General features: G+C 42.3%; 1 protein-coding gene across 1 annotated transcript; it reads left to right on the plus strand.

Moving 5' to 3' along the window:
- The first annotated feature begins 2,668 nt into the window (after nt 1-2,668).
- Nucleotides 2,669-24,358, plus strand: fgd5b (FYVE, RhoGEF and PH domain containing 5b). Its single transcript, XM_078283450.1, has 22 exons — nt 2,669-2,805; nt 4,122-4,759; nt 4,817-6,858; nt 10,282-10,435; nt 10,990-11,048; nt 11,178-11,208; nt 12,668-12,819; nt 13,065-13,221; nt 16,642-16,732; nt 16,866-16,916; nt 17,446-17,504; nt 17,638-17,709; nt 17,928-17,996; nt 19,948-20,031; nt 20,450-20,529; nt 21,061-21,157; nt 21,384-21,521; nt 21,669-21,771; nt 21,873-22,006; nt 22,148-22,273; nt 22,756-22,910; nt 23,311-24,358. The coding sequence occupies exons 1-22, from the start codon at nt 2,796-2,798 to the stop codon at nt 23,345-23,347; spliced, it is 4,539 nt and encodes a 1,512-aa protein (XP_078139576.1). The 5' UTR covers nt 2,669-2,795; the 3' UTR covers nt 23,348-24,358.
- Nucleotides 24,359-25,986: the final 1,628 nt, after the last annotated feature.

The raw sequence follows: 25,986 nt of genomic DNA on the forward strand, positions 1-25,986 counted from the left end.
TTTATATGTTTGTTTATGTGTTCTGTACAAGTGCAAATGGATGTTGACTTACAGTAATAGTCACACAGTCACATTAATAATTCAATTACACACTTCAAACCCTTGACAAGCTACAGTAGGAAAAACATTCACACGTTGTTTGCTTATAGTTGATATCACAGCTCATTTGAAATCATTCACATTATTATTATTCTTTGCCAATAATCCAAGTGAAAGTAAAGCTAGTAAAAGGACACAAAGAATGACACAGAAAATGTTTTTTTTAAGTTTGGTCACTGCTCCCTCCCTGCTCTAGTTTTGCTGAAAGACTTGAAAACAGTCACAGGAAGGAGTATATCAAGATGGAGTTCCTTTTTTAAGCCACAGTCTCATTGTTTTACCTCAGAGCAGGAGAGAGGAGGAGAAGCACTCTTTCCTCGCCTGACGCAAACAGGAGACAGGCAGCCAGAGATGGACCTCACTGTTCACTGCATCCCACTACTGTACATCACACAGTTTGTGTAATCTGTTACCAAAACCATACTGACATTGTCCAACAGTCTTTCTGTACACTTAGTATATTATGATTGTAATGATTGTATGAATGTCTCACCTGGATCTCTGACATCTCAAGCCATGATGGAGATCCATTTGGAGAAAGAACACTTTATTGATTAGGCTTTGAACTCTCAGTGAATGCCTCTTTCTCCAATACAGACACACATGATGTTGATTTGAGGAGGGAGACGATCATTGCATTGTAGAGTAGCAGGTAGAATGAATGGGATTGACCATTAGTCAACAGACTCCCATAATCACCCAAGAGCTATCAGGGTCTTCTACTCCACAGCCACAACACTTACAGCAAGAAGGAAATACTCATTAGACTAAAATCAACACTGGTCCAATGACCATCTCTAAAATTAATTGTGTGTGTGTGTGTGTGTGTGTGTGTGTGTGCGTGTGCGTGTGTGTGCGTGTGGAACCGAAAACATGATTTCATGTTTGCCGTTCCTGCTTTGCTGCCCTGTTTGTCAGGAGATCCGTCATTATTCTCTCATGCTGTGGGCCGCAGAGCTCAGCTTCCTCCCCTTTATTGACTCAATATGAAAACACAATTATTGCACCAACAAAATGGGGTCAAAGGTGCAGCCACATAATGTTTTTCAATGAGCCAAACACTCTGACTGATGTTGTTTGTAACCTCAGCAAGAGTAGCACACTGGAAGAAATATTTTGATGTGCATTTGAAGTGCATTTTGATTGTTTGAACATAGCAGTAACAGGTTTGTGTTTCCCACTTTTTCCAAGCATTCTTTCAGGTTTTTGCGATGGGCCATGTGGGACAGAGCAAGACTGCCTGGCTGATTTAATGCAGTAAAATATCAGGGAACCCATCATGGGCAGTGTGTTTGTTGTGCCAGTGGCTATGGACTAATGTGTCTGTGTGCATGTTGAATTATGTCTGGAGTAACCCCTCCCGTAGCTGTGACTTGATTTTTGAGTTTAAAGCATTACAGATTCCACATCATGGCTTCATTGTCTTGACATGGCTGCCTTCACTGTCACATCAAGACAGAAAGCCTCTGGTGCGTTCCCCAGGAAGAGTCAGTATGCTTCAGCTTAGCCTCACTTTGAACGGTGAGTAACATGAGAATCAGAAATTTGAGGTGTGAGGCCGGTCAATTTACCATGCAAATGACATATAATAGAAATAGGATTAAAGTGTTAACCTTGTACCACCCACTCAAGTGATCCACCCATGACTCCGCATCAAAAATATGTTTGGTGTAAATTTTTATCTGCTGACCACAATCTAGAAGTAAAATTAGATTCCCTTACTTCATCATGAATGAGTCACAACACTCCAAGGGGTTAAACGTGAGCATGAAGTCCATAAGTTGCTAAGGATGTGAAGTTGGGTTGTGCAGGAAACAGGGAGAGCAATTTCCTGTTATGTAGAGAAGGGGCTGCTCTGCACCAATCAGAGAGTCAGATGAGTGGGCAGGAAAACAAGGTTTGTGTGTCAGTGTATAGGACTGATTTAGGATCATTAAGATTATGAATGAGACATGGTTAGTAATACTGATCAATACTGAGGCTTGATAATAATCATAATCATCTTGATAATAATCAGCCAGACAAATTAAGACTATTTTGAAATAAAAATAGAAAATAATTGAGAGATGTAATAAATTGGAGAAAAGAACACATCCTCTGTTTTTTTCCCCCAATAAACAAATAAATACATAAAACTTAAAAATTGCTTTGTTACAAAAATTTGCTTTGGGCGTGCACGCGCGTGTGTGCATTGTGCGCGTGTGTTATTCGCAGAGTGATTCAACTTAAACCTGGGGTAATGTCTGCAATAAGCACTGACACTATAAAGTAAATGATTTGACCTCAGCTCACTTCATTAACACCTGAACTATCCAGATGCTTCGTGAAGGTAATGCGCGGTAATTGCTCATCAGTAAAATAAGGTAGAAAATTCAGTAGGTTGAGTTTTTTCTTCTTCTTTCAACACTTGAACCTGGACCTGCTGGTGCTGCTACCGAGGAGGAAGCCTGAAGTGGGTGAACTGGGGGACTGAGCCTCTCCATTCAGTTGCCAGTCGCGTCCTCCGCACTGTACGATGCACAGCCGAGCAGCTGAGGAGCGGTTCACTGTCAGAGGAAGAGCGAGGCTGTGTCCCGACACGTTCACCCTCTGTCTCAACACTTTAACTTTGGGACAGGCTCTTTGTCACTATTTTCAGAGTATTGCTGCTTTTGAAGACGAACTGCCCTGATGCTGGAGATGGTTGCTGCCCGAAAATGAACACAGGTGAGATAACTTACTTTAAACGATGATTATTAAACTATTAAACTGAGTCTTAATATATTCAGTGTTTGTTAGATATTTTATATATTTTTAGCAAGCGAATTACAATAGAGAGAGAGAGAGAGAGAGAGAGAGAGAGAGTTCTCATAGAGAGTTTTATGTGGCATATGGCTTATAATTGACCAATTATACATAATGATCTATGTTACATTCCCTGTTGATGGATTATAAATCCAGCTGCCAACACAAATGCCAAGCAAACCATAATGTGTGGTGTCTTAAACGGGGAATCCCACTTAATTTCAGTACTAAAGTGTGTTTTCTGATGCCAGGGGGCAGTTCAATTTGTATTGGTGAACATTCACTTTTATGCCCTATTGATAGAAAAATGAAATGAGGATTTCCCCATAACCTGTAATGTGGCACAATCCAATCTCATCTGGGTGTGAAAACGTAGACAAACCTTCAAAATCCTCAAAGTCAGCCAGCCTTGCTTTATCATCAACAGATCAGTCCAAGTTGCACATCTTGATAACAACATAGAGTCTAGATTATGTGTTTTCTAGCCTTTGGGGGTAGATACTCATGTTCATAAATGTTGATAGCATTGTTACATGCCAGAGGAATAGTATGCTGCATATAAATTCTTAAAGTGAGACGCCTTGCCCTTTGCTCGTGTTAAGGTTGTGCTTGACAACCTTGTTGTCTGCACTGATTTCAGGTCCTTTTCTAAAAGTGTTTATAGATGGAATATATATTACCTTTATTAAATCTACATATGTTACATTTATTGCCCTTTGTTTTTTGTCATTGGCATTTGCTGCGCTCCCATATTGTCCTCAAAGCAGTAAAGAGAGTCTGAGAGGGTTTCTCTCCCCTGAATCGCAGGAAGTGAGTCAGGGAAATCCCTTAGATTTTTAGGTTTTGTTCTCAAAGGGTGTACAGTTAAAACCCTCCCCAGGTACATTATCCATTTTAAATCTTTTATCATATCCTTATAGCACAGAACTTTAAGGAAAATAGGGAAAATAATTTAGCTTACACAATACCTGCGTTGGTTTTGTGCAGTAGATTGCCAAGATATGACTTCATCTTGTTAATCATAGCATTTTACTAACAAAATGTTCAAACTTTAGCAACATGACAATGATAGTCTCATCACAAATAGATGTCATTATTACACATTTAGTAGTAACAATATTAAGCAAATATTATTTGTGCAGTATTTAAATCATCTTTGAACAGTTATAGATACAGCGAACTGTAAGTTATTTTTAATAGCATAATCTTACAGTTTCCTTTTCCTGTTGTTCTCTTAGACTGCACCAAGCCTCCTCTCGCTCCAAAGCCAAAACTTTGTCACGCCAGCCTGAAGCTGCCCTCCCCTCTCATGTCTAGAGCCTGCTGTACAGCTCGGGGTCCCAAACCTCCTGTAGCCCCTAAACCTAAAGTCCCACATGATCTTAATGGGAGGGACCCCCTCTTCTCAGGCACCCATGAGGGATGCATTAACGGGGGCTTATTGCCTTCAGATGACGAGCTTCATCAGGAAAATGAGGCAGAGGATTCTCTAAGCAAAGAGGTTGCAGACAAGGGACCAGTGGAGCGACAATTTGGCTTCTACATCCTTGGCTCAGCGCGAAAAGAATTGCAGAATGACTCGCAGAGCGAAGGAGAGGTGACGGAAGAGGGAGAAAAAGAGGAAGAAGATATGATTCAGGAGATGGAGGAGGACTGGAGGTTAACTGACAGTGCCCTAACAGAGGAGGTGGACTCTCTGGAAACGCTTTGGGTCAGTGATGCTGGACTCACCGCTGACTCCGAGGACGCCGTGGAAATGATTGACACAGACATGACCGAGCACATGGATGCTGATGGTTGTGACGCAGGCGAGGCGCTGGCCGACACAGACGGCCTCTCAGTGGGAGACATTTCCGTTACCAGCATCGACGAGGAGGCAGCCTGCTGTTCTGGTGAAAAAGTGCCTGGGCTGGAGAATAGAGACGTGAATGAGAGGGAGGAGAAGCTCCAAAGCGAAGAGGATGAAGCCGCTGACTGCACAGCAGATGAAGTAACCGAGTCTCTGACAGAAGAACCTGGTCTCCTCATCAATGAAAACATGGAGCCGATTGTTACCCAGCAGATATCCTTGATGGAGGGAGAGGAGAGAGAAGAGGAATCAGCTCCTGACCGTGGCATCACTTGTGACACCCTGAAGGTGCAGTGTGGTCATAAAATTAAGGAAAGGGATGAAAACTTTATTGATGAAGAGCACATGAATATTTATGAAATTATCCCTGAACACCAGCTGTTTGACACAGTTGACAGACACATCGCCTCAGAGGTCGATCCAAACCTTGAGCCCTATTACATCTCCTCTGAGGACATTATTGAGAGAGAGCTGAGCCCAATGAACGACAAAGCTCATGGACTACCAGAGAGTCGACTCACGCCACAGAAGCATTCACTGGTAAACAACAGTGTAATACCACCCAGTACATATGAGTCGATTTATGATGACGACTCGCTATGTGAGGAATCTGTAGTCAATGGCCAGATAGAGTGTGTGTCCTCTGAGGATTACGTGGAGATAGGCAACAGCGATGAGGATAGCAGTGACAACAATGACGAGGACAGGGTAAGACTGTGTCAGAAAAGGATGTCCGTCAAAGCCGAAGAACACAAAGCTCAGATAGCGGAGGCCTTGTTGAATCACTCTGACTGTCATTCAAGGTTCAGGCTAGTATCTATCTCAGTACCGACGGACACTGACACCTCGCTGACCTCTTCTCTCTCGGAAAGCCAGCTGCTCTCCCCTAATGACTCCGATGTCTTCAGAGACGAGGAGGACCTGGAGGGCCACATAGTGCCGTTTCTGGACGACACCACTGATACGGAGCAGGATGTCAGTGATGAGCATGTCTACGAGGAGGCCGGGCATGATTCGGAGGGTGAAAATGTCCTCCCTTTCGACAAGAAGTCCATGGTGATGCGCTCCCGCTCGCTGTCGCAGCGCATGGCTAATAACGTGGCTGAGATGGGAGTACAGTTTAACGGTCAGAAGCCCTGCGTGGGGGGATTTGACCAAACAAGACCTGCACTGAGCAGCAGTCCCATGTTAAACACTGTCCGGAGCAAGAGCTACTCCAAACCCCATCATTTATCTCTGTACTCGCGCTCCTTCTCCATGGAGGGACGGGACATTCCTCTGTGTGTATACAGGGGGAGGGAGGGATCCCCAAGGGAGAGAGGCGAGGACAGTCTCTCTTTGCCCTATGTCATTTGTTCGTCCGGAAGCTTTTCCCGGTGCTCACCTCTGTCGTCCAGCGGCCTGTCCACACCTACATCTGTGGTGGACATCCCTCCTCCATTCGAGCTGGCCTATATTACCAAGAAGCCCATCACTAAGAGCTCCCCCTCCCTTCTCACTGAGGCAGACTCACCACAAAAGAACAAGAAAAAGAAATCCTCCATTAAGCGCTTCCTGATGCTCAAGTTCAGGCGAAAAACAGAGAGTAAGCCTGCGGCGGATGTCAACCCGTCCTCCTCCAGGTCCTCATCAGAGTCCAGCCACCACGCGCCCAGCAGACTGCTAGATTTAGGCAGGCACAGCAGAAGTAGTTCTCCGCTTCTCAACTCCTGCTCTGCCAGTAAGCCCCAGGGTTCATCGCAGTCCCCCTCCGCCTTCTTGTTCTACAAAGACAGCAAAAGAAAAGGGGGCTCTGTTGCCTTTCTCAATCGCAGCGTTGTCCGGGTGGAGTCATTTGAGGACCGCTCCCGGGTGCCTTTCACACCTCTTCCTCTCACCAAGCCTCGCTCCATCTCCTTCCCTAATGCAGATACCTCAGACTACGAGAACGTTCCTGCCATTAGCTCTGACTATGAGAATGTCCAGGTCCCGCACCAGAGGCCCGTTCGGCTTGGGGCGTTCACAGAGTTCTTTGACCATCCCAGTCGGGCCCTGGCCTCTGCCAGTGAGACGGATGGTTATGTGGACATGAGCAGCTTCCCCGGGTTTGAATGCAAAACTCAGTCAACTGAACAGGAAACAGAAAGGTATGGAAAAAGTGTGTGTGTGTGTGTGTGTGTGTATGTGTGTGTATACTGACATAGATGGATGCACCTGGAAGTAATATTAGTGATCCCTGCCACCTTTCATACCGAGCGCTAGTCTGTTTTTTTATTGCTGCTTGGCCACTGTGTGGGTTTACTACGCCCCTGGGGTAGAGGATTTATAACTATTTATTATGGTGGGTCCCTTGCTGCTGTGATCACACCAGACATGGACAGTGGGGGAGATAGGAAGCAGGGAGGAAAAGGAGGGAAGTGCAGTAGCTTCCCTCTTGCATTGTACTAAGACATACCGAGCCCCAGCTGTGATGTGTGTGTGTGTGTGTGTGTGTGTGTGTTTGGGTGGGGGGTACTCTTCAGATCCCAGTTAAAAGGGTCTGTCTTGGTTTCATTCATAAATCATCTGTTTAGAAGAACAATGCAGAAGTAGGCTTTGCCTTTGTACATAGAGCCATTTTACTCCTGCCTCTCTTCTTAGTGCTACCTTCCCTGTTGTGATGCTATTTGTTGGTGTGATCAGCCATGCTACATTGACATTAACCCATCCCCCCTGCATTCCTGCTCACTGTGCCCCTATCATACAGGCCGCTCAGGATGATTAATAGTCAGAGCATTTTGGAGTCATTGCTCTTCTCTCTAGCCAATCAGAAACAACGGGGCGAGATACAATCTCAGTGTCTGTATGTTCTGTAGTCAGCAGTTGCTTACTGCAGTGCTTGCCTCTTACCATGTTTACCATTTTGGTGTTGTGCGCAAGCAAAGCTGTACAATAAGGGGACTAAAATACTGATTTTGGCAAAATGGATGACAAAACGATGGTTTCAGTTTAAAACAAGTATCACGTTTCATATTTCCTTGAAGTACTCAATAGAAATAGTACATTTTCTATGAACTACACACACTCCAACTCACCCTGTACTTAACTCTGCTGGTGCTGTGCATCCATAGGGTTTGGGCATACAACGACTTACTTCCCTATTAATCTTCTTCTCAGATGAGTTTGTTTTGGTGTGTTTTTGTTTGTAGAGATTGCATTACATGGAGACAATATTTCTTTTCATACTCTCCCTTCAGAGGAAACAAGTATTGTTTTTTGTAAAGTAGTAAAGTGTTTCTTCATTCAGTCTATCTAGTCTAAAAATTAAAGTATCTATTTGTTTGTGACAGTGTCAGCTCTTGCTCCAGTGTTAAAAGATAATGTTAGAATCAATCCTCATACACACTGCCTGGTTTTCTCATCAGTGTGAACATGGGCAGGGTAGACTGTTTTTCTTTAGAAATAGTACCACAAAGGTTTGGCATAGACACAGGGACACAGAGGCCGGGTGCAGGCTGCTTCAACTAACACAATACACTTGTGTTCTTTTGAATATCCACACGTCAATGCCAACCTGCACAGTCTTAGGGGTTGTGTTGGGCATATAGTTGAGCTGGTAGGCTTTAAATCACAGGATTTACCTAGGCAACTGTTTGTAGTGGACTAGTGTTTAGAAGGTTTAGACTGTGGGTCTGTCTGGACAGCAGTAGGTTGGATAATGGGATTGGGTGGCTATGACTTCAGGTGTTGTCTAAATTAAGATTGGGGTGTTGGGACTGTGTGGTTACTGCCAGGTCATTCCTAGGGAAGAAGCCACCAGTCTCTCTGTACTGACTGTTTTCAGGAAAAATTAGGGCAAGAGAGAGTTGGCTGAATGAAAGGAGATAGCTCAGTTCACATCAGGTTTAAGTGTAAAAGTGTAAAAGTTTCAGGGGTGAATACCCTTTCTGGCAACGCAGCAATAAGCCATCAGTTGTATGTTGGTGCTGTTTCACTAGATAATAAAAATGCTACGTGTTACATTTCTCTTTGCAAGAGCCTGAGATTTCTATGCTTATGCTAAACAAGGACCAGCTGAACACTGGTGTGACTGTTATTCTCTTCACTCTATTTGAACTGCCTGGGAATACATTGATTGTAATCACATTAAAGCAATATCAGGATGGACAGCAACGCTGGTGGTTGGTGCTGGCAGGTTTGCAACAGCCTAAGGGGCAATATTAACACATAGTTTAGAGATCATTGGCCTCTTTGCCCCACCACTGCTATCACTGGAACAAATTGGCTCACTAAGAGCCTAAGGAAAAAAGAGAATGAATATTTTTTTTTATCTCCTTTTGCAATTTATCATTGTAGATTTTGCCTTGGGCCTTCATAAAACATGACACCAGAGAGAAAAGTGACAGAGGCAGTGATTCACCAGCCGTCCCTGAGAGCTAAAGCAGGGAATGTCCTCGGATGAAGGAGTTGCTCTTATTTGAGAGTGATCTAAAAGCCTAAAGTAGAAACTGTGCATATCATTTGGTGCTTGTGGTTCAAGCACCCCCCGGTATCCCATCCAAAGCTTGATTCCATGAGCAGTAATGGGCCATGTAGCTGTAATATGTGAGATGCAGAGATTTGAATTGCCCACATATGTTGATCATGTGTAGCTAATTTACATCTCAGTGGGGCTAAATCCATTGGTGCTTAGAGTGAAACATAGCAGTAACACTGGCAAGGCAATTGGTCACATAGAGGACTACTGCATTGCTACTGTAACTCAAGGATGTGTTGTTATTAGCATAGCTTACACTCCCCACTGAGCCGCAACCATTAGCATATTCATTTGGGCTCCCTGCAGAAGTGTATCTTGTAGCATGAAATACAGATATGTGTCCCTGGGTTAGGTACGGTTGTCACTGCAGGCCTTACAGTATCAGTTTATTGGTTTCCCTAGACCCACAATGTTTTATCTATTCACATTTGCTTCTAACACTGAATACGTTTAATTATTATAGTGATATTTCAACATAGAGGAACATAAAGGCAGCTGAGAAGGCTGAATGAGATTCATCTGTTTGATTTATTCTCTCACAGATGAAGGTTTATGGAGAGAGTTCATATTATAAAGCCATTAAGTCACATTTGTGGTGACAACTGAAATGTTACTTCACAGACTAGACCACATGTTGGAATGCAGTGATGTTATTGAAACTGCATTTGTTTGTTAGTAGACAGTGTTGGATCAGTGTCAAACTTACATTGATCTTCTCCATAACCAATGATTTTTAATCTAATATACAGGCAGCCTTTGAAATTTATTAGAAATTAGCAGACTGTATAGGCTGAACTGGCTGCAGTGATATGTGAGCAAGCTCCTTGGAATTGATTACTGCTTAACAATCAGAAATATTCATCTTTACTTTTTAGTGATTTGTCAATGTCTTTTCATTGTTGACTTATAAGTGTGACTGCATACAAGCTGTCAGTGTAGTGCAGTTTGTGTGTGTGTGTGTGTGTGTGTGTGTGTGTTTGTCTGCATGTGCCTGTGTGTCCATATGTTTATGTGTATGCTAAATTTTACTAACCTGATCTGCCTTTCTCCTCAGTGCCTACACAGAAGCCTACAACGTTTGCTCCTTAGCTGTTGGTCCGCTCAGCGGGTCAACGGGTGATGAAGGGGGAGAGACGGCAGGTGAGGAAGACCAAGGACGCACCTCTGAGGAAGAGGAGGGAGCGGCAGACAGCAATTATGACAGGCAGGTTAGTCCTGAGAATTGTGCTTTGAGTTTGCATGGTGCTGGAAAAAAATATTTATATGTTGAAAAGATATGGTGTGTGTTCCATTATAATAGAAGAACACTATGTGTCCATTTTGGAAAAAAAAACGTAATCATTCAGTATTTCTAAAATACAGAGAATCTAGACTGTACAATTGCTATCATTTTGTCAACCAAGGACCTAAGGTACTATTCCTTAAAAAAAATACTATAATTTGTTTTATCAATAATTTTGTGAGTAGGTGTTATCTTTTTTCGGATGGTAGATGTCTCATTTTGGAATGAAACACTTTAAATAAACATATTTAATATTGTTCACCTTGGGTGAAATTGCACAAATGCCCTCACAAGCCAGAATTTTAATATAGGGTAATGGAGGTTAATGGGCTAGTACAAAATTGTCCTCATTATTTAGACTTTAATTGCTGGTTGGAGAAGGTGTGGAGGGGCCAGCCAAATATAATTGCTGGGCCAGTGCCAAATTCCTTTAGTTCCATCGCTGAGCATATTACAAATAAATAATATCATTATTTACAGCCTGATGGTCGATCCAGAGCCTTTTACATTGCCAAAGAACTGGTGGACACAGAGAGATTGTAAGTTACATATGAACTCATTCTCCTATCACTTCGAACACCTTTGCCAATCAATTAACAGAGTCTTTCAGTGTTATTACGTTCCATCCATTGTCATGTTGAATTGTTTATATGTTTCTCTGTCCACAGACATGTAAAAGCCCTCAAGCTTCTCCAGGAAGTAAGTGTTATATCAATTCTCATGTACGCACACAGATATTCTCTATGGGATTTACAGTATGACTGTAGACAGGGACAGAGTTGTGTGATATGTGCTAAGTGTGGTGGCTGTGTGTCTCTGTAGGTAAACTAGAGTCATGACGCCATATTCAGATCGGTAGTTCATTTCATCTGCTCAGTTGTGAAGTGGAATCTGAACTATGTGGAGACCTGGAAATTTGTTATGACATTGAATTATACAATAAGGGAGGATTTATATTACATAATTCCCCTGACATGTAAACATTTCTGTCTGTTTGTCTGCCAGTAGATAAAGGATCAGTTTGCCATCCTTTATTTTTTCAATCCTGTGATGAAAACATCCGCTACAAGTTGTGTTTTTTCTCACTTCTTCTGAGAATTATGTAACGGTATTTCTCCTGTAAATTTCCTCTTCAGAGAGAAAAAGATTAGACAATAAAGTACATACTGTCTCAGTGTTTTGAAAACTACATCAAAGTGAAATACTCTAAGTACTCAAAGCACCATACTCTTCCATTGATGCAGCATGAACACAATGGCGTCCCATTGACAGATCGCGTCTTTGTTGTGTGTGGATGGAGTAATCTAATAGACTGTGCGCTGTACATTTATCTGATCTAACTGGTTGCTTCATGCTGCTATTTACAGTCAATCTAAAACTAAATGTGTTGAAACAGACTGTGCTGTCTGACACCATCACAATAAGGTGATGGATACATAGAATAAAATGGGTGTAGTATCTATCAGCGTGGGGTGGGGGGGATGTGATGGTGGTAGGAGGTCAAACATTTTTGTGAGCACAAGCTGAGTGGCAAATGTCTGTGTGTATGAGTGGAACAATAAGCATAAATGTAGTACAAAAATATACACAAAATCAATTTCCCAAGAAAGCCTTTGTGTTATGTATATGTTTTGTGTCCATCGTATAGATATTCCTGACAGAGTAGATACATGCCTTGGCTATATTGTTTAGATGTTCAGGAAGATATGCGTACACATATTTCAGTACCATTATGAGCAAGCAGTAAATTGTATGTACTGGTACATCGATTATGTTGTTATTATTGCAGTTTAAAATTGGTGTTGACATGAGAAATGATTCTGGAAGTATTTAGCAGGTGTATATGAATTACTTTATTCTATTCATATGAAGTAACTTATCCTAACTGCTGCTCTCTTGTGTGTGTGAGAGAGCGAGAGAGTGAGAGTGTGCATGTGTTTGTGTGTGTGTGTGTGTGTGTGTAAGAGATTAAAAGATTACTTGATATAATAGCTCATGTCCTCCATACTCTCAGATATTATCTTATGGTCCCATTGCAGAGGGGGGAGGGAAGAACGGGGAAAGAACTGTGGACCTCATTGAAATTGTATGTTGGATTCTAAATACAAACACAATATCAAAACATCATAATTTCTCCACGCTCCTCCCTGTGTGCCAGGACTTCCGGGAAGCGGTGGGAGCGGCGGTGGGGGATGAGGGGGATCCTGTGCTGGATGAAGAGAGGCTCAGGGAGATTCTCAATGAGCTACCTGATGTTTACACCTTGCATCGCAGAATCCTCACCGAGTTGGAGAATCGAATCCGACATTGGTGAGGAGTGTAGACTATCCCGCGCTACAGTCGCAAGCGCTGACACACGCACACACACACACACACACACACACACACACGCACACACTCATCACATGCCATAAATAAAAGTCATTACTCTCCACAGTCACATTTTTCCACAGAATGCACACGCTAATGCAGCTCAGCAAGCGTTCATCCTGTCCATGAAGCTTGTGTTGGTGCATGACTCTCCCCCATCCTCTCACCACTACTTCTCCCTTCAGGGAGGACAGCCAGAGGATTGCAGATGTCATCCTGTCCAGGAAGGCAGAGTTCTTGGTTTTCACTACTTACATCGGCCACTACGACCGCAGCATGAGCCTACTGGAGGACAGCTGCCGAACCTCACCCAGCTTTGCAGCCATTGTTCACCAGTTTGAGGTCAGACCTACAATTTTTCTCAGTTGTTTACACACGTTTACCGGAACTATACCTCATTTTCTCAAACACTAAACACAAAGCAACAAAGCAGACACCAAATGCAAAACTTCATAACTCTGGTGAAAGCAAACATTACACTCAAAATCATGTTACGCCAAAATGACCAAATGATACACACATGGCATCATAATAGATCTTTCTATGAACCAATTGCACACTGATGTGGTCGATGAAAAACACTTTTATGAATAACTTTACTTATCACTAGGCTTACACAATCTTCATTTTCTGTTACTACTTACAGTAACCTGTTGTAAACTATTATCATGTTGATAGCCTACTCACTGTATACATTCCAGTTGGGTACATACAGTAAAGTGTTCTACATACAGAACACACAGTGGAAGAAATATAGAAAATAGGACTATTTTCAGGACGCATGCTCCTGCTCCTGCTCCTGCTGCTCCTCCTCCTGCTCCTCCTGCTCTTCCTCCCCCTCCTGCTCATCCTCCTGCTCCTCCTCCTGCCCCTCCTCCCCCTCCTGCTCCTCCTCCTGCTCCTCCTGCTCTTCCTCCCCCTCCTGCTCATCCTCCTGCTCCTCCTCCTGCCCCTCCTGCTCCTCCTGCTCCTCCTCCTTCTCCTCCTCCTCCTCCCGCTCCTGCTCCTCCTCCTCGTCCTCCTCCTCCTCCTCATCCTCCTCCTGCTCCTGCTCCTGCTCCTGCTCCTCCTCCTCTCACCCTTCCTCTTTCTCTGCCTCTCTGCAAAGTTGCTACTGATTGTTCCAAAACAGGAGAGTTCACCTTCGGCTCTGATTTGCAATTGAACAATTTAGCACCTAGTGTTTGTACCTGTGAGTAGTCAAGGTGGCCAAGTGGTAATTTCTGTAAATTAGCATTTTGAATGGCACTGCTTTCCTCATGAATACAATATTTTAATTATGAAGACTGTACCAAATGTAATCTTGTATTTTTTGCAGAATTGGTTTAAGAGTTTGTTAGTTAATAGTTGTTACGTATTAGTGTCAGGTTTTGGTCACTGTGTCTCCAGTTCCAGTGTGGTGTGTAAACAATATGACAAATGACTGCCTACCTCACATCTTTGATAACTATCAAGGACCTTTCCTTTCACATCTCTGCCCATTACTTCTTATCAGCAGAATGCTGTGTATGTGTGTGTGTGTGTGTGTGTGTGTGTGTGTGTGTGTGTGTGTGTGTGTGGTAAAGGAGATGGTGATGGCAGAGTCAGATGGTAATGGTGTGTGTGTGTGTGTGTGTGTGTGACTTTGATGCAAACCCTTAAAATGTTCATGCAAGTGGCTGGCTAAGTGGATAAATGTACAAATTAAATTTAAAGGGACAACTACACCGTTAAAAGTAAGTCTTCTGAAACCCAAGGGAAAGTCACCAAAAATGCAGTGATGTGGTTTTTTTTTTCTGTGACAACTGTGATATGAAGTTATTTTGAATTAAAAGTACAGACAATAGGAATATAATACACACATTTGGCATTAGAAATTCAGAACAACAAATACATAATGAACAGCTCTTGTGCAAGAACTCAGGGAAAACTTAATATTCAGGAATGTAAGATGCATTTTTCAAAAGCTTTTTTTCAGCTAGACAACATATTCAGTTCCAGTGCACCTCAGTGAGGAGATATAATTGGCCTAAATGAACTGAGCAGTCACATGATAGCTCCAGTTTTTGCTTCTATAAGAGCAGTTTAGTAATCTGTTGCTTTAGTTATCTCCTATTTTCTATACAGGTATGTGTATTTAGGTAAATTGGTCATAATTGCACAGAAAATAACACCCTTTTTCTAATAATCTTGGTGGACTGTGGATGTCTGAAAATATTATGGTTCATTTTGTTAATTTCTGTGGCACTATGTGCGTGTATCTCATTTATAGTTGCCTGTATCTGTTTAAGTGGCAGAGGTAAATCAAACTGGGCAAAATAATTTCCAATATTTCCCCCCCGCTTTTATGGACCACAAAGGGGGAGTCTTGGCAGAGATGGACAATTTTTATTTGTCTGATTTAAGAGCAAAAATGTTTAAAATTCCTTTGAGCACTTTGTGTCTTTAGTGCAATGCAGTAAGCTTTTTTCTTTGGTTTATCCTTCAGTAGCTGCAGATTTTAAACCCTTGACTGCATTTTCTCAAAATCCACTGCTTAACACCAAACAACTACATGAAATACTGGATGAAATATTAATTTGAATTGCATGCATCTATTGTGGACTGGTTACTGCTGCTAACACTCCTAGACCACCAATCATGTAGGCCACCGTGTTTGGCTTCACATCTTGTCTCTGACAACAGACCCAAAGTCAGCTCTTTAGCAGCGCTGTCTGGGTGTGAATGTGAATCTCCTCCCTGCTGACACATTGCCTTGTCGAGTAGAGCGGGGCATGTGGAAACCCAGTGCTTATCTTCTGGATTCCATATAATACATTTGCTCCTAGTAAGTAGAACATTAATCTGATCTGAGGTGTTTTCTGTGATACATTTGTTGTTCGAAGTCTCTAATGGAAAATGTGTTTTTTATACCATGGTCTATACTTGCAATTCATAAAGTACTACAATATATCAATGAAGTCCTGTGAGAATATGGGATGGGTTCTCATTTATGGTTACTTGAAAACTTTTATCACATTAATCACATCAAGTGAATCATTGCACTGATGATCCATTTGGGAGGATGAATGACTTTGTTACTGTTAGTTAACCCCGGGGAAAGCATTATGTGTCAAAATGTTGGTTTATATTCCATAATGGGAGCATGGAGGAGTGTCCAGCTGCATGTTTTTCAATTTCATCCCGAGAGAGAAGCTCACAGAAGCTAATTAGGCAACGCACAGTCTTTATACTGGACCTATCAACATATTGCTTTGCCAGGAGTGTGGCATTGATTTGTGATCCCAGGATCTGTGTATGTGTGTATGTGTGTGTGTGTGTGAGAGAGAGAGAGAGAGAGAGAGAGAGATAGAGAGAGCGAGAGAGAGAGGTGTTTATTGAGAGAGAGAAAGGTGTTGATACATACATGCACACAACATTACTGCGTACACGCACACACACACACGCACACACACGCACACACACACACACACACACACACACACACACACACGCACGCACACACACACACACACACACACACAGTTGCTGTTCTGTAAGGAACTGTGCTGACCAGCACTCTGTGTTATTGGCCCTTGCTCACACTTTATAACTGACTTGTGATTCTGCTGAAAGGCTCACAGTTGTAAAATTTGCTTGTCAGTGTAACTTTTATCTTTGCCAATATTTTTCCACACTGAGTGAGGTGCCCTCGACTGTCTTCACATGTTGTTTTGATACATTTGGTAATGAACAACAATGACAGCAATGATGTTGAAGTCTTTGTATTTCTTCTTGTCTCAGCAGCAGAGTCCAGCTGGGGAGAGCGTTTCTCTCAAACATCAGCTCCTGCAGGTCGTTGTGCGTGTGGCTCAGTACCGCATGCTCCTCACTGGTGAGTCTCTGAGTGTGAACGATATACAGTAAATGAACACAGTGTATCCTCTCTGAAGACAGAAAAGGGTTAGCTCCTAGTGTTAGCATTGTTGACTATTTTTATTAATTAATTTCTTTCCCTGCTCTTACAGATTACCTGAACAACCTTTCCCCAGATTCCAAGGAATATGAAGACACCCAAGGTACAGCAAAAATGTAGCAAGAACATACAATACCAGGAGACTTACATCTCTGACTGCCACGGACAAAGACTGCCCACTCTGCACTCTGTTACCCACAGGAGAGCCTTACTGGCCTCTGTGTGCTGCAGTGTGTTTACAGGGAATTTATTTGTGCTCATTTGGCATGGAGAGATGGCCACAAGAGAGCCAGTTTTGATCTATTTCTGTGTGGTGGCAACCCACCAGGTAGTCATTGTGGCTGTCTGCTGTGTGAACCCTGTATGTGTAATTCATGAGGAGCCTAGTTGCAGCAGCACTATCTCTTATCTCCGATGAGGGAGCCAACCCCAGGCCAGACGTGTAGCCACTTCCAGGCTCCTGCCCTCTGACACCCTGCTGACTCACACTGCACAGGGAGAACTGAGGGTGGGGTGTCATATGTTAGGTGACAAGGAGACAAGGAAATAAGGAACATCTCATCACTAATGAATACTGTTTATATTCACTTGGTTGCCCTCCCTCTCTCTCTCTCTCTCTTTGTCTCATTTAGCTGCTGTGGTGATAGTGTCTGATATTGCAGATCAAGCTAATGACAGTTTGAAACACGGGGTAAGTGTCGAGTAGGCATATGCAGCACTTTAATGCATTACCTCGTAACACTATTTCAACACTTTCCTTTTGTCTTCTCAATTTCTCTCTCCTTTTCTTTCTTTCTTTCTTTCTCTCTCTGTCTCTGTCTCAGGAGAACTTGCTGCGTCTGGTCAATATAGAGTACAGTGTCCGTGGCCAGAGGGACCTGCTGCAGCCTGGCAGGGTACGCTCTGATAACAGCATTGTTTCTGTCCAAACCTTGCCATTCCACCCCGTCTGCCCTCCACCGCCCCTCTGTTGCCCTTTATACAGTCGTTCAGCTGGGAATCCCCGGGAGTCCTGGTTTAAAGAACGACAAAGTATTGCAGATGCCCCGTGTGTCTCAAGTTTGTTCTCAAGTTTTTAGCTCCATTTTACCCTGTGTATATGCTCTTTTCTCAGGTTTTTGTGAAGGAGGGAACCCTGATGAAGGTCAGCAGGAAGAGTAGACAGCCTCGCCATCTGTTTCTGGTAAATGTCACGTCCTGCTTGTAGTATAATGCTCACCTAAAGGTATTGAATAAACACAATTGCCAGTGGTCATATTATGCTATTTTTTTTTCACAATCTCAATACTTGCTTCAGCTTCTTACAACTAAGTTAGTCTTATTATCTTTCTCTAATATGTCAGTGTAAAATGTAGAGTCAGGCATTTTCTGCCCGGTCTATTTCTATGCCCAGACTATGCTATTAAGAGCAGGGTTTCCTGGCAGGATGTTTCTGAATGCCGACTTCCTGAGCCAGTCCTTTACTGACAGCACAGGGAAGGTCAAGAGCAGCTCCTTATACCCTGAACGACCAGCGTAGACCTGTGAACTTTTAGTGCTTTTATTCTCTCAGCCAAATGTTAGTCTGTGTCTTCATTGAATATAGACAGCCTGCATTCCTCTGACCAGCACCGTCGCACATGACTTATCTACCGAATGCAGCCCCACATGTAAGAGTAAGCGTAAACAGGGAGATTGAAGGACGTAGCGGGAGGGGAGAGGAGGGAGAGGGATGTAATTTATAAAGCCATAAGTCTAAACGGAGTAACAACTTTAGACAGGTCATTCTTCACCGCCTGTCGGAGCGGCCGGCTCTGTGGCCGGGCCAACAGAAGGCGTTTTGTTTGTGCCACTTCATGAGAGAGAGGGTGGATATGAGTAGGAGAGAGAGTCAAAGAGAGAGATGACACACTGTACTGTATATGCAGTTTGTAAGATGAATCAAGAGAGATCAGTAAATTAAGCTCCTTCACGAAAAGTCCATAGAGCATCATCACAGAGCATTGCTTTTCCCTCCCATGCCGTTTTTTTTTTATTTGTGGCCTACACTAGACACTTAAAAAGCTCATAAATGTCTCTTCTGGAGGAATGCTGGTAATCATTGCTGCATAACTTTTATCTTGCTAATTTATCAAGCCAATAGATGATCGCTTGCTAGTTATTACCAGTGTTGGAGACGACACAACAAAACAAATGTCCGCTGGAGGTGGCGTTTTCCTGAAAACGTACAAACAGCATCTTTAGCAGGGAATAAGATGACCCATTGAAAACAATTTAAGTACAGAGGGTAATTATACAGTAGGGTACAGTGTTTTAAATACCCTGAATGTCCTGTTAAATTACTGTTGTCTAAGTAAACTGAGTTTGAAGGTTCACCCAAATGCTTTGATATAATTTTTTACAAAAAATGTATAGTATAGTATAGTATAGTATAATATAGATAAGATAAGATAGCACATTATTAATCCCCTTGGGGAATTCAGGTGCCACAGCAGCATAGTATAGTATAGTATAGTATAGTATAGTATAGTATAGTACAGTACAGTACAGTCAAGCACATTATATCTTTAATATCCTTGAAGGGGCAACAGACAGCAGATAAAAAATACAAAGCAACAACAAACACACAAAATGGTGAATCAAAACAAATCAAAAGTAAATAAATATGCAAATCATAATGTACACAACACAGTCCTCCACAATGGCATACACAGCTAGATCACAACATAAACAACATCAATGCCATCATAACAACCATCCTAAAAGTCCTCAAAAAACCAACAGGCCAGTAAAGTAAGCTATCCAACTAGATGGCATCATCTTCCTCACCATCGCCTTCATCATCACCAATAATCTAGTTTAGTACATATGAAATCACAAACTGTGTTTTTTGGTGAGGCGTTACACATAGGAATGGAAACTGTGTGAACTGTGAAAAAGTATGAAACATGAGCTCATTGAAGTCAAGTTTCCTATTAGCTTAGAGCGCCACCAAATGGAGACTAACTGCACTTACACAAAGGACTTGGTCCCGTCAGGGCAGCCGGACTGTTTCTATGAATCAACCTTGTCATTATTTTAAAAAGTCAATCCATTTAACCTGTCCTCTGACCTTCATAACACAGATAACTGACACCTGTTGTCTCTGTTGTCAGATGAACGATGTGCTGCTGTACACCTACCCTCAACAGGATGGGAAATACAGACTGAAGAACACTCTGCCACTCACAGGGATGAAGGTCAGAGGCCATCAAGTCTCTCTCTAATTTCTCACTTTTTCCTTAAACTTTAGTGGAGATAGTTTTCTCTTTAGCATGCATACCCCCATGAGTTTCAACCACCAATATTTGCTGCCCTGCGTATCCATAGTTGCTTATTTTCATTTTGAAAACATTGACAAAATGTTGTACTTCCAACACATATACAAACTACAGTCATGATAATATTAGATAATAGTATTTCTTACTTTTCAAGAAATCATTTATCTGTTTGCAATCATCGATGATCTACATTTGGAAAAATAGCCTGAATGCTAGTGGTGACTTTGGATTCTAGCTGCTCCCCAACCCTCAGACTGTCAAATTTTGTTTCACTCTCTCTGTCTCTCTTTTACTTGGTTTGATGTTTGATATGTGGTATTACTGCTTGATTTTCCAGGTCAGTAAACCCATCATAGAAAATGTCCAGAATGTATTGAAGATTGAAGGAACAGACATCTCCATCACTTTGTCTGCAAGGTGGGTCACACCGTTGCCTTGAAACTGTTACACGTCCTATTTGAATTATGATTGATATTATCTGAAAATGGCAGTCATGAAAAATAACACATTTATAACAACAGAATAGCTCAGAACCAAGTAGAGTAACTAAAATTGCCATAAGCATCATGATGTTTTAATATACTGTACAAACTGGACACAGGATCCTGTATATCTAAAGGTTTACTGACATGTTTTAAATTCTCATTCTATGCTGTCAGTGCAGCTATTATTAAAGAGTTAAATGAATATTAAAGATAGTTTAGGATAGATAAGGTCTACGGTTCACAGAACTGTAGAAGTGATAACTATAGTTAACTATAGAAGTTATAGTTTATGAACGAACCATTTTAAAGCCTTCACTATTGCAGTTGATATGCATATAAGGTTTTCATATGCTTTATCTTTTTTTGTATTGCCGTGGAGGATGGCAATCTAATATTACAGTATTGAATTATATTTTAGTAATAATAGTGTAGTGAAGTTGTGAGACTGTGCATTTTTGTGCAGCTCCTGCAGTGAAAGAGATGACTGGTTTTACACTCTGAGTCGCACTGTGACTGAGCATACCAGAGGAGCCGTAGCATTCAACAGCTGCCCAGGAGAGGTGAGCAAAACTGTATTGTCTGCCTCTGTTTAGACACAGTATTATTATTATTACTTTGTATTATATGTGTTACTTCAAACATGCTGAAAAATCATGCTTTCCCTCACCAAACCAGAATGAGATTGTCGATACACTTTGTGGTCATCAGTCTCCTCAGTGTGATAAAGCTGTGTGTGTGTGTGTTTATGTGTGTGTGTGTGTGTGTGTGTGTGTGTGTGTGTACCAGGCCAGAGAGCGTCTGCGGCTGTCTCTAGGAGAGAAAGCTCCCACACTTGTGCCGGTGTCCCATGTGATGATGTGTATGAACTGCACCTCCGATTTCAGCCTCACGCTTCGTAGACACCACTGCCATGCCTGCGGGAGGGTGAGTCACACAAACAAAATGCACATACAAAAATGCATATACATATAGATATATATAATACAAGTCAAGATGTAAGGAATTGCATCAGTTCTGGTTTCCTGAGCTAAACATAAAGTGCCTGAGGTGCCTTTCTGCTTTTGGACACAGATTGTTTGCCGGAGCTGCTCCAGGAACAGATATCCCCTGAAATACATGAAAGACCGCATGGCCAAAGTGTGCGACCACTGCTACAGCGAACTCAAGAAGAGAGGTGCACAACTTCACATTTCCTAGTCTCTTTCTCTGTCTGTCTGTCTCTCTCCCTCTCTCCCTCCTGTACAATGATTAAAATGATGATGCCTCTCTCTGCAGGAGATGTGTCTGCGCTGGCAGGTAAGAGCAGCCCTCGGCCAAACCGCTCCAGCCGCCCGCTCTCCGCTGTGTTCCAAAACATTCACCCTCCCAACATTTGGAGACACCGGAAAGGCGGCGCCTCCCTGACCCAGGTACACCCAGGACACACGCATCTCTCCCTTTCCAGAGGAGCTGTATCCACCGCACAGTGCAGATAAATGGATTGTTGATGATGTGGAATGTCAATGTGATGTCACTAATGAGAGGCCTCTTCCTGTTCCTGTGTTGCCTAGGTGACCGTGTCAGAGGAAGGTTCCATAAGCGGCAGTCTGCAGCGCAGCAAGAGGAGCAAGAGGAACTGGAAGAGACTGTGGTTCCTCCTCAAAGACAAGGTGCTTTACACCTACCGGGCCCAAGAGGTGAGGGGAAATGTGCACTCCCCTTGAACCTGAACCGCACACACCAGGGTTCCCACAGTCATGAAAATCTTCAATCAAAATTTGTTTTCCAGGACTGGAAAATGTTATAATATCGTTAAACTTTTGGAAAAGTCCTGAAATTTTCAATAATGATAAGTCAAGAGTAATTTGGAAAAATGCAAGAGAAATTAGTAGGCTAAAATGCAATCGTTCTGCAAAGCGGTTGCTGTGAGTCTCAGACAAAACAAATTTTCAATATCATAGCGTTTGTAAAAGTTTATTTTTTGGAATTGAATTGTAAAGTAAGTGTGGGAACCCTGACACATCCATACACTCACAGACACCTTACATAGTGAGACATGAGTTTTAGCCTAGCCTAATCTTCAGTTCAATAAAATAACTAGCAGTACAGAAAAGCCTACAGTTAAATCGTCATAATGTATAATTCATATCTCTCTCCCTCCCTATTCTTCTGTGTCCAGGAAAAAGTAGCGTCAGAGACTCTGCCTCTGTTGGGCTTCACAGTGAAGCTGCCTGACAGACAAGAGGGGGCAGAGGAAGCCAGCGTCTTCCAGCTTTATCACAAAAAGACTTTGTATTACACCTTTAAAGCTGAGGACAACTACACAGCCCAGAGGTGAGAAGGACGCTATACACTTATAAACACTTATCTGATAGCCAGTTTTAATGTATAATGGATTCAAAAAAATTAGTTTAACTCACCTGGGGCTATTGATATGTGTGGAGTGAGTTTAGAGGGGTGTGTGTGGGAAACAGAGAAGTTGGTTAAACTCACTCCTCCAGGAAAAATACTCTCATTTTTCTAATTCAGGAACACGCTTTAAAATTAGCTCCGCTGATAATGTGGCCATCTATCATGTTGACAGGCACAGAATTTGTACTTTCCAGAACTGGGAGAAACTCATGAGAAGAGGCGATGGTCCTTACTAGCATGAATTAGCACAAGTGCAAGTCACACTGGTATAATCAATTCAAAAATGTACGCTGTTTTCCTAATATATCTGCTCCTCACACAGGTGGGTAAATGCCATGGAGGAAGCCACAGTTTTATAGGACTGGCCACCCTGGCTGGGTTGCCGAAAATGGAACTCAGTATCAACTGTCGTTCCTCTTCTGTCCCGGAAAATGCCTGACTGTGAAAACAAAAAGGGAAAATGAAGAATGATGAATATATTCAGTTATCTGTGAGAGCAGTAACTCACCAAACTGAAGAAAAGAAGACACTGTGTTCTTTGAGAGGGGACACGATCACCTACTTTGTCAACCTCCAGTGTCCCCAACCTGCTGCTACAGCAGGTGTGATGCTGGGAGCCAGGAGAGGTGTTGGCCCAGATATCTGCCAGTCTGGAACAGCACATTAACGTGACCCGTATATCCCAGCAGCTGAGCAGCGTAGTTGGACTTCTAAGTCATGGGAAATGTGGTGGAATATTTTCACAGTGTGTAGGAGGAAGAACATGTTCAATTATTTTAACTGTGTGTTTTTAACATTGATAATTCAGTCTAAATATGTCAGATATTTTAAAATGGCGTAAACAAATTATCTCAACCACTGAAAAAACATAGACTTTCACTACAATACAATCTTCCTGTTGTTTTCAAGGGTGCCAAAAATATAAGTAATGGATCTCAATGTGGCCAAAGTACGTTGCTCACATGCCACTCTGGAAAGATTACTGCCTGATCTTCAGATAAAGAATTATTTCCTCATGCCTTCATCTCAACAGGTATTATTCCACTGGAAAAAAACAAGAGTAAATTCCTCTCTATGCCTAATATTTTGAAGCACAGGCCGTATTAAAGTATGAATAATGTCTTTTTATATGTATAAAAGTGTCTGTAGCTTTGCCATGTACTGTATTGTCGGAGATGGTCCTGCAAGTAGGCTAAATGTAAATACATACATGTAGAGACTTGGTAGAACTGGTTACTTTATTTGCACTGATATAAAAGAGAATGAACCTGAAAGAGGAATATAAGTGTACCTTTCATTTTTATGTTATCCCTTATCATGTCTCCTTGGAGGCCAGAGCGGCGAAAGCTTTCACCTACTGTACTTTATTTACTTTTTTTTTTGTTTTTGTAAAAAACATGGCCAAATGTACCATTATTGTTTTAAGTACCTATGTAATATGTAAATTCTTATTTGTATAAGGACTCAGCCGTAACCTTTAATTTTTACAGCCAGTTGTGCACAGATTTGGTGCCCTGGAGTTTACCGTGAATCACTGATTTCACTGATCTACATAATCAGTGTCATGGACTTTGTACTGTACTTGACAAGTTATTAAGCTTATTTCTAACACTGTTATTTCAGAACCAAGTAAAAGGGTAAGGATGGAACTGCTGTCGGTGTTTTCTCGTTATCCTCCTCATGTCCTCTAGATGGCAGATGGACTAAGCTTTGAGGTCCAGCAGGCAGGGACTGACTTTCTGTCACCCTGTCCTAGTAATGGAGTCCAGTACAGTAGTAGTACGACAGTAGAAATGGTAACATTAGTGCTGCTATGCTGTCCAACTGTTTGCACATCACTTGTAGCACCTGCTATGCGAGTATATCAAAGTAGCATGTCATGTCTGTGATGACCGTAGTACCATGGTGGCCTATTCTGATGAAACACAGAGCCATATTTTGTTCCGAATGATGATCTGTTGCCAAAGGAGAAGTGAGATATATTAATAAGTTATCTGTTATTTCAGATCACAGTTAGAGCTGCTAGGGCCGGCGCTGGGGACTGAGCGATACACAGAACAGTGTGCTGGGCAGGAGGAAAGGCCAGGCCTGCTCTGCTTCTCGTCTTCCCCCGAGGCGTCCTGACCCAGAATGATATCAGGGAGAAAGTTTGCTTTCTGGGGCTCCTGAAAAGTTGCAGACGCCGTCCTATATAGAGGATGGATCATTCATCAATCTGTTCTCCCTCTCCATCCCCAACTCCATTTTTCTACCTCCTCTGTTGCTTCACCCTTCTCTCAACATTTTAGTCATATTCTCTCTGTCTCTGATGCTGTATCATATTGCTGTTGGTTAGACTTCTTCAATATAAATTCCTTACTATTGACAGTTTCTCTTAGTTCCCATCATCCCACACATAAAAAACAAATCCCTCCCCTAATAACCACCACACCTGTTCCTTCTCACTGATGTCTCTGCTGGAATAAACTCTCTTTATTAGCTAGAGATGCTGGGTGAACTATCACTGCTCCAGCAAAAGTACTTCATTTCCTCGTTATACAACACCGATAATTAGTTCTGAGTAGTTGTCAAGTGCTATAAGTACACAACCCTCAAAGTACTCAAAGGCGACCCCAGTTTACCTGAATATAGAGGAGGGCTCTGTTTAGTGTGTGTCTGTCAAACCCTCCTCTGTAAGGGATACAGAGGTTTCATGTTCATAGTTCACTTTTACATGCTTATTATGATTTTACAAGTCATAACAGAGGACAGAAACAGACATTAAATTGGTGATTTGAGCTGCCTGAAGGGGAGACAGGAATAAAGCAGGGATGTCCAATTCTGCATTACTCTTTTAGCAATGCTCTGTGTGCCAAATAATTGATTATAAACAAGCGATGAGAGCTTGTTCTGCAGTTGATGGTGGAAAGATAGGCTTTTTACAGTGTCATAACCCACACATACCTCCATACTGCCCCAGGCAGCAGCGATGCAGAGAGAGAAACAAATAACCAATCAA

This window comes from Centroberyx gerrardi, chromosome 5 (assembly GCF_048128805.1).
Source record: "Centroberyx gerrardi isolate f3 chromosome 5, fCenGer3.hap1.cur.20231027, whole genome shotgun sequence".
Taxonomy (NCBI): domain Eukaryota; kingdom Metazoa; phylum Chordata; class Actinopteri; order Beryciformes; family Berycidae; genus Centroberyx; species Centroberyx gerrardi.